Source organism: Diplotaxodon limnothrissa, linkage group LG16 (assembly GCF_057381915.1).
Source record: "Diplotaxodon limnothrissa isolate DT_005_m linkage group LG16, D_limnothrissa_male_GT1.1, whole genome shotgun sequence".
Lineage (NCBI taxonomy): Eukaryota > Metazoa > Chordata > Actinopteri > Cichliformes > Cichlidae > Diplotaxodon > Diplotaxodon limnothrissa.
The window spans coordinates 33591506-33607295 of NC_140611.1; the positions used below are offsets into that span (position 1 = coordinate 33591506).

Sequence of the window (15790 nt, forward strand, 5' to 3'; positions counted from 1 at the left end):
TTTATTTACAGTGAAAGGCAAAAAAACCTTTGGGTAACTCTGGTACCCAGAGTCCATATTTTAACCTGCTTAACTGTCATAATACATTTATAACTCATGAACTTTGTGGCGAGCCAAAGCAAAGAATGCATAATTCTATAATGTTTGACATCTAGTCTTGGCAACCGGGAATTGGGCCATCAAGACGACCTCCGCCCCTGACTGCCATTCAATGCACACTAAATCGAAAACCCATGGTTCCTCCTATGGGTGGTGGGCCTACAGGAGGCTGTGCCTGTGGTGAAGCCTGACCACCTTAGCTCAGGGGGCCCTGATGCTCTGGGTAGTGATCGAAAGAATGTGACTGAAGATAATGTCAGTCTTCGGTAGTAATGACTCAGAAGAAGAGGATCAAAATTCAGAATGCATTAGGAAGACTAAAAGTTCAAAGTTCAGACCTTTAATCCAGGGCAAGGTCATACAGCACGGACGAGAGGTGAAGTCCAAAACAGGAAAAAAGGGCAGACACATGGAAGGTAACTCGGACAGTCAAGAAACTAGAATAGACGCGAAGAAAAACAAGAAAACACAGGATGTTTTAACTAAAGAGAGCACTTATCCGGTTGTTCAGTGATGACGCGACGAATCCTACTTCCGGGCCTAAAGTAGTCTGCGTTTAATATGGCTTTTGTGTTGTTAACATGTTTAATGTTATGTATTTTCTTCTATTTGGTCTCAAAAAGCTCCTAAAACAGTCAGTGATCACTGGTGACCTCCCTTGGCTTTTATTACCACTAATCATTTATTTAAGCTCAGTTTTTAAAACCTTAGGATGTAACTACAGCCCAGCCCATGCAGCAGTATATGAATGACTAACCTCGTATTGTGGATGGATTATCTCAGTTGTTCTCCTGGCTGAAGTTTGGTCCTTTTACAGCATCCTGCCATGCGATTACATTTGTTTCTGACCACTGAGAACACTCACGTTAAGTTTTATCGAGTGGAAAAAAAGTTAGCTTGTTTATATTATGCTAACATAGCTGTGTCGCTAGCGGTCACGTGGCACATCATTATATACCAGCTAGCCCAACTTCAGTAACCCTACAAACGTCACTGCTGTTTAGTTTTCTGTCTTCATTTATGCTGGAAGTGATAGCAGAGCTGTACGTTTTAATTTGTTTCCAAAACCCCGCAGTCAGGACATGCTATATTGTATTTAGATAGAAGCTAGTGAGCTAACTCCCTGCTAACTTCTAACTCCGTTAAATGTCATAAATTCCGTTTTCATGGATGCCTGGATGTTAAACTCAATTGTTACACCTGGTAGAGCAGAACGCTGATCATTTTATTAAAGATGAAAGACTTTAGACAGTTTTTCAACTCTCAGTAATGCCACAGTGATCGTTTGATATATGGACCTGCAGCAGAGTTTAGACCCAGACACGGCTAGTGACGTCAGACTGAACAATCGGATAGGACATAAAAACGGGATACACAAGTCTTGTTAGACAGCCCCTTTTTAAAGACCTACAAAGCCCACCTCATGAGGTTGAATGGAGATCTGGTTCATATTGTTCACTGAAAAGGTGTGTGTGTGTGTGTGTGTGTGTGTGTGTGTGTGTGTGTGTGTGTGTGTGTGTGTGTGTGTGTGTGTGTTATCTTTGTGAGGACCGAAATCTGCATTCTACTATCCTTGTGAGAACCAACTGTCATTTGTGAGGACACACAATTGGTCCTCACAAGTTTGAAGGCCTTTTTGAGGCTTAAAATGTGGTTTTAGTGTCAGGGTTACAATTAGGTTATGGTTAGGTATTAGGGTAAGGGTTAGGCGTTCATTTTTAATGGTTAGGGTTAGGGTAAGGGGCTAGGGAAACCATTATGTCAATGAAGGTCCTCACTAAGATAGCTGAACGGGGCTGTGTGTGTGTGTGTGTGTGTACTGTAGATGTACTGCTTCCTCAGAGTTGTTATGAAGGGCAGGGATAGCTCAGTAGGTGAGTGAATGTTGTAAATGCAGACAGGAATTTCCCCACGGGATCAATAACGTATACATTATTATTAATATTATGAAGGGGGACGCTTTCCAGGCAGGCCAAAAATACGCTTAATTCTGCAAAGTGGCGGACGCATCTCAGTGAGGCTTTAATCCGGCCAGTTCTTGCAAAATTTGTTTTCTTGAACCTAACCTTGTCATACCCGAATCTAACAGCAAGTAAAAATAACATCAAAAAAGTGCAAAACACAGCAGACACAAACCAGATGCAGAAAGCTGCAGCAGTTTGACAAACGTAATTAACTGATTCCGCAGGAAAGAGGACAGACTGGACATCCATCAGTATCTTTAAATATGGAAAACACTACACTCTGAATCTGTCATGAATCGCTGTGCGGCAGGCAGGAGTCGGACCCAAAATGCAAGACTCACAGACTCAGGGGATGAACTCAAAAACCACAGCTTTATTTGCTGGTAGGACAAACTAAACTAAACTGGGAAACAACAAACTAAGAACTCACAGAGAGACACAGGGAGATCCACACAGCATGAGGGACGACACGACACTGACTCAGAGAAACACAGGGTTTAAATACACTGGGGAGTAACGAGGGGAATGAGACACAGAAGGAGGGAACACCTGGGAGCAGTGTTGGGAAGGTTACTTTTAAAATGTATTCCATTACAGAATACATGCCCCAAAATGTATTCTGTAACGTATTCCGTTACGTTACTCAATGACAGTAACGTATTCTGAATACTTTGGATTACTTAATATATTATCATGCTTTTTACAACAACGTGAATGTACTATTGCTGTGTGATTTATTACTATTACTGAAGGTCCGCGCAACTCCGAACTGTAGTAAAGGGACCTCTGACTAATACGGCGGGGTCCCTGTCGGCTCGTAGCCGAAAAATAGCTTTACTTTGTTGTCTGGGTCAACTTTTCTTGCGAGAGACAGAGAGAGGCGTTGAAAGACTGCTCCAACAGAACTTATTGTTTTCGGAGGAAAACACGAACACAGTGTACAGTCGAGTCTTAATAGCTTACTTACAACTGGGCTCGTCGGGCACTCTTCTTGGCTGAAGTGGTTATTATTATATTTACATGCTTCCAGCTCCCGTTTTTGCTCGATGACAACTCGTACCTTTCCACTCCCCTTTTTCTCCCTCCTCGCGCTCACAGACACATAACGTGTATGGCAGTCCATTCTCCCTGCAACACGGACTACACTGCCCATGATGCCACATTCTTTAGAGCTATGCTTGTAGCATTCTGCCTGTTAGCTTAGCATAACAACAACAACAACGAAAAGGCGCTCTCTCACCCAGGAAACACACAGTCGCAGAGAGAGAGAGAGCGTCGCCATGTAACCATGGCAACCGTAACGCTGCCGCCTGGAACAACAGAACGTAGCTGTCAAACAAAACCCAAACAGTCCTGACCCTCGACTATATGAAACAGGAAAGTACCGCAGTGTAATCCATTTATTTCAACAAAGTAACTGTATTCTGAATACCACATTTTTAAACGGTAACTGTAACGGAATACAGTTACTCATATTTTGTATTTTAAATACGTAACGGCGGTACATGTATTCCGTTACTCCCCAACACTGCCTGGGAGAAATCAGGACTGACGAGACAAGCAAAGCAGGACACATTCACATAAGACACGGACCTTCAAAGTAAAACAGGAAGGATCACAGAGACGCGAACTTGACACAGTGGAGACAGCAACTAAGAAACACAGAGACATAAACCATAAGGCAGAGGACTCTAAGAACTGAAAGACACAGAGGGGAACTCAAACATGCAGACACAGAGGGGACACAGAGAAACATGAAGGGCAAGGGATCGAAACTAGAAACCATAGAATAACTCACACAAGTACGATAATACAAACATCACAAAGAACTAAAAACGCTGAGTCAGAAGACCCAGGACCGTGACAGTATCAGTAAACCAATCATTCAAAAGTTGCCCGTTATTACAAGAAACTGGGGATTTTACTCCAAAATAAATTGCGTGATAAAATATTCAGTTTCTATTAAAGCTTTCAAAACTTTCCTTCAAACCATGTCTATCTCTCTTAACCTTTAATACAAGCATTTTGCATTAGCTGGAGACTTTTTAGGGAAAATGCTCTGTGAAATTTTCTTTCTACAAAATTGCATTTTTGTCCTTGCGACAAACATTCATCACGCAGGCACATCTGGCACAGGCACAAAACTTGCTTTCAGAAATATCACCAAAGGACTCATATCAAGAGTGATATGAGTCAGTGGAATAATGTGAATGTTGATTTTGGTTCATTTTCTAGCTTTTTAGCCCTCACAGGGGCATCATCTTCATCTAACAGTCATTAGTCTTTATGCAGCTGAAATATAAATGAACAGCAGAGACACCAAGAGGCTCTTGGCACAGTTAATAGCCTCCCTTTGTGTCAGAATAGAGGCATTGTTTTAAAATGCCTCATTCAGCAGCTCTCACAGAGATCATGGTGCACCTGTGAGACTAGAGAAAGATGAAAACACTCAGCGTTTTTAAACAGGAGCCATCTGACCGCAGGAGTAGAAAATGTCATCCCATTCTTCAATTAGCCTTTGGATGGAAAGAGACAGCGGTGTATCCAGCATATTGATTCTTTTAAGGACTGTGACGGAGACAAATGGAGAGCGAAGGGCCGTCCAAGAAACACATAATGTCACGAATTAGGTGGATGAACACGTACTGTGTTCACCAGTGTGAATCAGAGGATGAGCTTATAACACCCAGCAGTTGGCGACCTGCTGAGGGTTGGGTTCGGGGTTGAGTTTAAGTTTAATCACACTGACAGTTTTTAGAAGATCTTACCTTTCAAATGAATGCTTACACTTTCATTTCCACATTACAGTGTGGCGAGGCATGGTTTGTCAATTAGCTCATCATGCCTCCCCTATTAAACGTGCCGGGACCTAAGGAGTGTTGTTGTTGTAGTATAGTGGATCGCAGGTGAAAAGCTACAGCCGTGAGTTGTAAATACGACAACCTGGAATTAATAAAGGGTGTTAAAGTGCAGTATGTGGTTGGATCTGTCATTCCCGTTACAGTTTTCCTTTAAAACATCCAAAAGGTAAGCTTTTAAACAGGAAAAATTCCATGACTGTTATCTCAACCCAAACCTATAACTGTAGATGGATCACAGGTGAACTGATAGTTGTTAGGAGGTTAACATCAGGAGCCCCACTGCAAAAATTTTAGCTGCAAATGAATTGAATATATGAATAACTGACCAGCTGCCTCACCAGCTAGTCTTCCATACCACGATTGGACTCCAACTCTCTGATCTTGGATGCATTTTACAATCGATGTCTTTGTCTGTCATTTGGGCTCTCTGAGCTCTCTGAGCCCAAATGAACCAGTTCCAGTCAGAGTGCTAGAACCTCACAATAAAGCAAGACAGGACAGGAGGCTCACTGGAGAAGCAGCTGAATGTTAAAGAGTATGGACAAAAGAAGGAAGCCACGTACACGTTATATACCCCTTTGGAGATATAACAGCTCCACTCTTTTAGAAAAGCTGTCTACAAGTTTTTGGAGTGTGTCTGTGGGAATTTTCGCTCTTCTCAAAGATGTTTGACAGGTCAGCCCCGGAACAACAACCCTACAGGATTCATGCTTCATATAGGATTCAATGTTTTGTCCATATAGTGCATGAGGGATCACCCCAGTGCTGAACCCAGGAACTGGCAAACCATTCCAGGTCCCTTTTAGACTTTTTTCAGGTTCCCCGGGCAATGTGCCAGCTGTGGTATGAAAAAAGGGGGGATATGGGTGATATTTGTGGGTTAATTTTATGATGTTTGCAATTATTTTATTATGACAGTATATGTTTTCCGTTGTTGACTTATTATAAGTCTCTTTTGAAAAACTGAATTGGGAGTAACTACTGTCTATACTGGTGGGCGTTGCAGCTTTTGTTGACAGTCTTTTGTATCAGGTAATGGTGGTGAGGAAGCAACAGTGCCTGTACTACCAGACACCCAACAAAGACAGTGTGTATACTTTTAACAATTGGAGTACTTTTCTTAGTTTGACTTTTTTCTTCAGATTTGGCCAAACTGATCTGTCCTGTAAATGAGGTGCAGTAAAGGCCCTCCATTTGTGCTTTCACCACTCAGCCATACCCCACATGTACGATGAATTTTTCACCGGAGCAGTTGTCTCTTTATTGTGTTTTTAAGGTGCTTATTGTAAATCGCTGTGCTTTAAACCTTTAAAATCAACCTATCAGCGGAATTTGAAGAAACCATCCCTATGGCTTTATATGCCATAGGGACATATAAAGCCATAGGGACATATAAAGCCATACATCTAGTATGCTTTGTGTTGAAAAAGTACGACCAAGCTGCACGTTTGTGTAATACCAGTTTGCACCACACAATGTTGAAGTGTGCCAGTGTGAACTTTATTTCAATGAACTTTAAGTCATTATGAGCACATTCTTATTTACAATGGTGAAATGATAGGTAAAGAAAAGTACAAAATAGCAGCACACATCAGAAAATATTCTAGCACACCCACTAGAAAAATACTACCTTTAAATTAACTGCAAGATATCTTCTTTTTCAGGAGGTCCAAAGGAATGGAAAAGCAGGAATTCCTGCAGGAAGGTGGCCCAGCCTGCTGAGTCTAACGTGCCCACGCAGCAGTGGCAGCGGCAGTGGCAGTGAGCTTTCACTCTCCAGCGCTTGCAGTGAATATTCCAGTGGCTCCCACACTTGGGCAGAGGGACGTGGCTACTCAAAGCAGGTTGGTATCATTCACCTTCCATCCATCTTCTTTTTTGTTTGAAAAAAATGTAATTTGCAAAAGCTAATTATGAATGCTATTTCAGTAATTGCAAATATCTTTTTTAATACATAGTGTGCCTCAAGCCGAGACAAAAGGATGAGTACTGGTTCAGTATCCAGCAATCACTCCGCTGCTCTGGAGCACACAGACCTGGGATGGAAGGAAGGTCACATTTTGAAAGGCCTGAAACGTCTTCAAATGTCCAACTCCAAGGGGACTTCCTCCCTTCCATCTGTACCACACTGCAAAGACTGTATGACCTCAAACGAGGGTATATACTCACTTGGTGTCAAGTTTGCCCAGCGAGGGACTACAGCCAAGCAAGTAGCCCCTACAAGTAAACCTTTCAAAGCAGAAACAAGGATTTCCATTGTAGACTCTGATGATGCGGATGACGAATTGCCTAAAGTACCAAACAGCGAATCCAGTGACCTGCCAGCAAAAGAACTTCTAAGCTTGGACAAGTTGGAGGTCACTCAGGAATTTGAAGTAGATCCTGTGAAACTTTCAGGGAACTCTGGTCTGTTTCCTTCACCTGTCACAGACAACTTCTTATTTCTGGAGGGCCCCACAGTTAAACCTGGTGTGAGCCCAACTGATAGCCTTACACATCTGGAGGAAATGAAGATAGATTCACTAGAAAAACATAAAGGCGTAAAGTTGAGTGACAGAAACAATAACCAGGAAAGATCCACTGACCGTAAATCCAGGCTTGATTATGTCAAAGGACAACAGGGAAGAGCGTCCTCCAAACAAGTGGAAGTGGGAACAGGTGATGTTGGCTCATCAGTTCAACATACTGTACCAAGAGCTCTGTGCTGCATGAATGAAGCCAGGCAGCGCAGCTCCTCAATGGAAGTTCCTCATCGCAGAGACCCAATAAGTCAAGCCGGCGGTGACCACCAGGACTATTCCGCCTCAGAATCTCCTCAGAGGAAACCAAAACCTCAACTCTGTGACTCAGCAAGAAAGGCTTTTATTTTGCGGAGCAAGAGTGCAGATGGAGGACCAGAGCAACAAAAGCACACACATTCTCCTCTACATCAAAAGCTTATCAAGGGTCAAAGGCCCAAAGGACAGCCCAGCCCTAACCCTACAGGGAGCAGTGCCCCTAGCAAAAGGACAAATTTAAATAAAGCCCATGGTTCAACCAAGAGCACATTATCTAAAACTGAGAAAGATGAGGATAATTCAGCATCATCAAGTTCCAAGTCTCTTGAGAAGATGCAAAAGTGCTCACCTCTTGTTTCTCCCGTGAAACATTCAAAGATATTTAAGTCTACAGGGGTCAGTGATGGCTTAAAGAGTCCCACAAAATCACAAATAGCCAGACTTCAGTCAAGCAATGACTCTTCAGAAGATGGTATCTATGACAACTTACCATGCTCTCCACGAAAACAACGACGTCAGGACCATGACTGTGACTCAGAACTCAGATCCCTATCCCCGCCGCGACCCCCAGGTCGAACTACTTCTCTTCTTCTCAGACCTAGTAGTGACAGCTTTCCCAAAGATCAAACATCTCCAGGGCAGGCTCAAAGTTCAATGACTGGCCCAACCAAGTTGCATATGCATCAGGTTTCTTCAGTCGTACAACCTCAACAATCCAGTGCAATACTAGATGGTCAACATGCAGCCCCACAAATGGGTGCTGAAGGTAAAATGTACCACACCCATTCATCTATGATACCTCCTGTTGTAGTTCAAGAATCACAATCAGCTTCAGAATCTGTCCGGTTATCTACAGACAGAGCTACCATCAGCTATATTGAAAATGGCGTTCCCTCTGTATTGCCAAATCAGAGCGTCTTGCAAAGATCCCAACAGAGTGTCAGTGAGCCAAAACTCTCGGAAGTCTTACCACCAGCATATTCTAATGCATACTACCATCCACAGACTTCCTCTTCAAGAGCCGTAAAAAGGACTCTTCCTGTAAATGCCAAATCTCACGAGGCAATCGCTGGACAAGAAGCAAATACCTTCCTCATTTTCGGAAGGCAAAACAAGGACGATACGAACCCTTCTGGAAAAAGCATCCAGACCTTTCAGACTTTCACGTGTGACCCCCAGACAATACATGAATCCAGCACTCATGATAACACCCGCAGAAAGATTGAGACCCGTTGCAACTCGCTAGATTCTGAGCCTTCTGTCCAACCTGTTGTGTCAGACAGTGGTGTAATGCTAGACTGGGGATTTGACGAGGAAGGCTGGCTGTTCAAACGGTCTGTATCTGTTTCTACTAGACCTCCTCTTAAACCAGTGCTGGGCATGAATGGGGCCAAAGCTCGTAGTCAGAGCTTTGGTGCACGCTATATGGACAGACCAAGCTTCAACAGATCTGGAAAGGTCCGCACACAGATCAAAACACACTCAGGGAGCTCCTTGAACTCTCTTGGTGATGTCCTCCCAGGAAGTATGAGCTGCTCCAGTAGCTACCACTGTCCAATGAATCGATCCCTCTTAAACAACTTTTTGATTGAAGAGGGACTAGCAGTTCCTTTACATCTGGGGTCCTCCAGTGAAAGACTCCAAAGTCTCAAACTCCAGCGTGAGCAGGCTAGGCGACTTCAGATAGAGCAACAGTTTTCGAGCGCCTTCGGGGAGCCAGTTTCTGAAGAGCCTGAGAGACAAAGCACCATAACTACAATTGAAGAGAAAGTGATGCTCGGCATAGAGGAGAACTTGCACAAGTCTCAGGAACAAGAGCGAACCAGTGAGGTGAAGCAAAAATCTGGATCAAGCTTAGCAAGTTGGTTCGGCTTTCGTAAGAGTAAGCTTCCTGCTCCCAGCAAAAAGGTTGATCCACCAAAAGGAAAAGACGACAAGAGGGAGCAAAAGATCTCATCGCTTCTGGGCGGAAAGCAGACAAAGTCTGACAAGAAGAGAGACAGAAGAAAAAGTGATGGAAAAGACTGGTAAGAAAGCTGGTAAATCAGTGATAAAGGTCATGTTTTTCAGGTTTCCCACATGTCACAAAATCATAAAAATGGAAATTATCTTAGCTTTCCAATAAATCTGCTGTAGGTAACATGCATTTTCCCACCTCAATTGATAAGCATTTTTTGTTAACAAGCAGTGATCAGTGATAGAGAATGTGAGGCTTCATGTCGACAGCCATATACCTGCTTTGGTGTTTGTGATTGCACAGACTAGTCCACAGAGACTTTGCCCTTTAGGCAGACTTCAAAGAAATATAACAGGAATGGCTTATCTTGTCATAATGAAGAAAAAGCCCTGCCTTTCTCTTTCAGGCTGAAATATTTTTGTTCCTATAGTAGTTTAATAAGATATGGCTAAGATCATGTTTTAGCATCCATCTACAAAAAGTCTTCTTAAAAATATCTCTCAGTATTGTTTTTTCCCCCTTAATTTGTGTTGCCCTCACACTTTATTATTAATAACTGGAGTACAATTATTCTGAAATTCTAATGTTACTAAATTACCAGACTCTCTATGTCTGCACATTCTAAATACAATTTTAACTCATGTGCTGGAGTAACACACACACACACACAAAATTAAGGAGGAGTGTGCAGCTCTCCGTACAGACTCACCAGCTGAATGCTGAATGAATTGTTATCACTACGATGGCCCTGAGGGGTCAAACACTCTCCAGCTTAACAAAAGCAAAAACACCAGCAAACAGAACACTGTAGTTTTCCTTGCTGGTGTTTTGTTAAGTTGCAGTGTGTATATAACAGATGTTTCATTTCAGCTGTCCACAGTAAAGATCTGACACTCAATAAAACAATGAGCTGCCACACATGTGCAGCAGGGAGTTGATGACCAACCTTGCTGAAAAGATATTAATCAATTCAAGCTTTGCAAATTAAGGACACCAAATCAAAACGAATGAAGTTGCTTTCCAATCATAAACAACAAGCTGCCACAATTTTCATTAAAACTGCCTGAGCTGGACGTTAGAAATATGTCTGTTGTTGTTGTTGAGGTTTACATCAATAAGGATGCTGAATAATATACAAAGTGAATCAAAATAGGTGTATTTTGCTTTATTTTGTATAGTAGTACATTAGTATTAAAAGAAGTATACGAAAAACCATTGTCACATTTTTTCACTTAAATTCAACCATATACACAAAAGCATTCATTTTGATCTTTAAATTGGTGCAGAGACCCCGTTTTGACTCTTCTCTGCTTAATAAACTAATTACTGTACTTTTGAGATCTTCACTGCCTCTCACAGTTTCATATATACAATTGATTCATAGCTTTCCTGATTCAGATGACACGGGTCATTTTTTATCAAATGGTCAGACACATTTATGAGCCTCCTTAGCCCTGAGACCTGTTCATACAGAGGCTCACAGCCAGGTTTCAATAGATAGCGGGGTCATTTATCAGCCGACTCACCCCGGGCATCGAGAGTCAATATCACAAGATTTCAGTGTGTGGTGGCGTGTTGACAGACTGTTTTCTTTCAGCTCTGTGGGGAGAAGAGAGTCTCACGATGCAGTGCGGGCATGCATCTCAATGCCCTGCCCGGGTATGTCCCTGAGTGAGATACAAGGACATGCTGACATCATCGGGGACCCGAAGGTAAATTAATCCTTAACTAATCCAAGCAGGCAGTGATTTTATTAGCATGAGATGCATCACAGCAGCAAGAACTGTACCTTTAATGTCCGGGAAAAAATGAAGAAATGGATGAGAGGTGAATTCTGAAATACTGATACAACATTCAGCTGTTGTTTCGGTTGCCGCTGAGGCACTAAACAGAAAACAGAAAAGATTCACAGCCACCAAAACGCTTCCTGCCTCTGGAAGCACACTCACATACTGATGCTGGGTCAGGATCCCTTCAGGTCACAATGTGACACAAAGGCACACAGCTCCCTCCTGATTGTGGGTTTTTCTATACAGGAACATTTGCTTTGAGCAACCAGTGTTGATGAGAACCCAGAGACAAAACTTCAGGTTTTATGTCATGGGGTGAGAAGATGTTGTTCAACATCATTTTGTTGGAATCCTTCTTTGCTTTATAAAAAAGTGTAAAAACCAAAAAAAGTCAGCACGAGGAGGGTGGAGGTATAGTGGTAGCATTAGTCTGATTAAGGAGCAAGTCATTTTCTGTGAGGACTTGGAGACTGTAATAGCTTTGGTTAAATACAATACAAGATCTTAACCCAAACACTGCTTCTAAATTTTTATTTTACTAACAATAGCTGTTTGAGTAGGATTTTGAAAATACACCCCTTTACAACATGTGCAGTAAGGTTTTCCAACCATTTTCTTTCTTTTTTAGTGCGACTGCAGTGACAATGACAGCAGAGCGCATTTGGCTGCAGTCTCTAGGCATCTGAGGAAATCTATAGGTCAGCCTTGCAGAATAAAAAAATAATGCTATAGGAGTGCCCAGTCAGTTAAAATACGACATCAGTATGCGCTGACCAAAAGCCAGATTTTGTTCAGTACTTGATTGTCAGCTGTTTTAATAAATGAGCTAGACTTCAGTTCAAATCCACAAACCATTCCTCCAAACTTTCTGGGAAGGACCCAAATGCAGGATGGTCCATCAAAAAATGAAACCTAAACACATAAAGAAGAAACATGAAGGAGAAACCGACAGGGAAACACTTTAGAAACTGAAACTTATACTAATAAAAAATAAATAAATCAATATTTGGTCTGACCACCGTTATTCTTCATCACAGTCTGAACTCTCTCAGGCAGATTTTTTGTCATTTCATTAAGTAGTCTTCAGGAATAGTTCTCCAGGCTTCTTGAACGACATTTAAAGCTCTTCTTTGGAAAGCCTGAAGAACGATTGCTGAAGACCAATTAAAAAAATTACAAGAAAAATATTTTTTAAGAAATAAGAGGCAGGTAAAACATGTGTACTGTACTTTCTTGTCACAAGTGCCCTGTGTAAGGGCTTGTTTTAGCCACATGCTGAGCTTGAATTAAGTTTCTTACTTTTATTTTGGATCAACTGACTGTTTTTAGGGAGCTTTCAGATAACGAGTCCAGGCTATAAGTAGCAGATGCATGGATTAGCTTTTCAGCTTCACTCTGAGACAGGACGCTTCTGATTTTGACAGCACTATGCAGATAAAAGAAAGCAACCTATTTGTTAAATGCACAAGCTGAAGGATGCATCCTGATCAAAAATGACACCAAGGTTACTCATCATGCTGCTGCAGACCAAAGTAATGCCATCCAGAGTCAGAGACCATGTTCTATTAGAAGGAGAAGATTACATGTCTTTAGTTTCACTCATTGAGTTGGTTCGTCTAACATGGTGTGAGCTCAGTGATTTCAGTGGAAACGTATGCAGTGTTTTCTAAAAGAAACATGCAATGAAAAATTGCTTAATGTACAAATGTATAAAGTTTTAATATCTTTGTTTTTATTTTTCTTCAAAAATACAAAGATGCAGATGATGAACAGAAGATCTGACGGTGAAAATGGATCCACGGTGAAGAGCCCGAACCAGGATGCAGTAATAGGTCAGACTTTTCTCTCCTCTGTTCTGTCACAGTCTCCTTAAATAGTTTTAGAAGCCTCTGACTCGGTACCAATGTAGCAATGTTAATGTGTCTTTCAAACAATGATAGCATTAAGGTTTCATCTGTGCTTACCGTTTTACAGTTTGCAGACAGAAGTGAAGACCAAATTTGACACACATGTGTAAGTCATGAACATGATAAATATGCCATGAGCAGTCAAGCAAACATGCAAAATGCTAAATTTTGTCAGTTTGTGCTTTTGCCGCCACCATATCTCTGTTCATGTTTTTTTTTTTTTAAATCGGAGCAAATCATTCCACCGTGGCTTTACACCATGCAGACTTCGCTCTTTAACGGTAGGCTTGACCACTCATCTTCACGGACTCATGCACTAAAAATCTGCATGCCCAGGCTCATCAAATCAGGATAAACGTATTCACTCGAGCTTACTCATGGCCAGTTTTACTGTGAGTGGTGGATCCATGATGAATCTGCTTCAGCTGTTTTGATTCTGTGGACCAAACTGCTGCTGCAACCAAAGACAGCTCACTGCCCTGCAGAGGTGTGAAGCCATATGACGACCATAACGCATGGCTGACACACACTTTTGCTTTCATTCTCACACTGCCCAAAAAGTCTCCAGATAAAAGGAGAAGCTTCAAAACCAGCTCTTTATGAAAAAAAGATTAGCTTGAACCTTTTATTTTAGTCTTCACATTTAGTTTTTGTTTTTACATCTCAACACCACAAAGATTGGAGATTTTCCCCACCTATGTCCATATCTATCCTTTAATTTAACACCTGCCTGTTAGAGATTATTAATGAGACTTACACCTTGCAGCTTTACAGGTATTGTGCACATGCATGTCTGCTTAGTGTAACTCTGTAAGTATTTAAATTGAACTGAATTCAGTGGTCTTTATTGGGATGACTGGATAAAATATTGCCAAAATAATGCAACATTAGCATAATAATACACACCATTAAGATCATATAGAATTTGTTAGGAAGTAAAAGAACATGGGAGTAAGAAGCCTGTTCATTTGAGTCAGTGAGTGAGTTAAATACAGTTTGATTACATATGAAGTAAAAACACACACTGTAAAAAAAAAATTGTAATATAAAAGTATTTTACTGTGTATTTTACAGTTTTGTAGTGTTCTTCTAGAATATCATTAAATTTACATAAAGAGACTGTGATTTCACATTTCAAATGTAAATTAACGTAAAATCACTGTAAATGTAATAAAACATAATTTCTTTGTTTTTTAAATGTATCTGTCTGTACATATGCATATTTAGTAGGGCAATCGTGGCTCAAGAGTTGGCAGTTCGCCTTGTAATCAGAAGGTTGCCGCTTTGAGCCCCGGCTCGGACACTCTCGGTCGTTGTGTCCTTGGGCAAGACACTTCACCTACCACCTAGTGGTGATGGCCAGAGGGGAATTATAAAGTGGAATTGTAAAGCGCTTTGAGGTTCTCATAAAGCGCCATATGAATGCAATCCATTATTATTTAAACCAACTGTTAGCTGTATGTTTCTATACATTTAAGTATTATTATTCATTCATTCAGTTTATAGGTAATTTCATTGTTTAATCACATTAAATTGTTCCTAATTTAATGTTTAAAAGCACTTGAAAAAGGCAAAATCCCATGTAAAATTAGGGCAACAAAGTGTATTTTCATTACTGAAAATAACCGTATTTTCATGGGAAAGTTATTTTCTGTTATTTTCTGGTATTATTTTGGTGCCCCAGCTGCTGGAATATTACTGTTTTTTTAGGATTTTGTTTTTACATTGTGCATTTGTGAGCAGCATAGACGGCAAGTTTGAGCTGAAAACTAATTATTAAGGTTATTATTGTCCCGTGGGACTTTTTTCCCCCTCTGAAATACACCTCTGCACTGTTTAATGTTCCAACACACACACACACACACGCTCGCCCCACCATTTAGTCCAACAATCTCCCTCCAACTGATAGCTGAAAGTTGGTATGCTTGCCATAATAAGATGGGGTGCAGATGTAATTTTCTCATGCAGAGGGCTGCATGGGACTGAAATTTCAATCTTAGTTTAATAATGTTCAAATTTGGGCACACGTGTGGGAGAACGCTCCCTGTAGTGGATGTTTCAGTCTTTGATTCAAACTGGAATATCTCAGCAGCTGCTGGATGGGACGGCAGTGGATTTCATGCATCTGTATACAGTGTACAGATGGATCCTGGTGACTTGGTCAGTCTATACCTTTAGGAGCATACTCAGGCAAACTCTGGTAACTGGCATGTGAGAAAACAAGAAAGATCTGCAGTACATCCATTTTCCAGTTCACCTAACATGCATGCCTTTGGACAGTGGGAGGAACTGGTAGTATCTGAAGGAAACTCATTTAGGCACAAGAAAAACATGCAAATTCCACATACAGAAGATCCCAACAGATCTGGATGTTTCGGTGTAGGCGTAGACGTTTAGTTTGCTTCTTGAACTGCAATTACATTTTTATAATCTGT

The 15790-nt window shown here is 41.3% G+C and overlaps 1 protein-coding gene across 1 annotated transcript in view; it reads left to right on the plus strand.

The window, feature by feature from the left end:
• LOC146616540 (nck-associated protein 5-like) overlaps nt 1-15790 on the plus strand; it is an 89349-nt gene that overhangs the window by 59972 nt on the left and 13587 nt on the right. The window contains exons 7-10 of the mRNA XM_085374315.1: nt 6589-6768; nt 6883-9728; nt 11256-11370; nt 13205-13280. Coding sequence (XP_085230441.1) covers nt 6589-6768; nt 6883-9728; nt 11256-11370; nt 13205-13280 — 3217 coding nt within the window. The remainder of the gene's footprint in view (nt 1-6588; nt 6769-6882; nt 9729-11255; nt 11371-13204; nt 13281-15790) is intronic.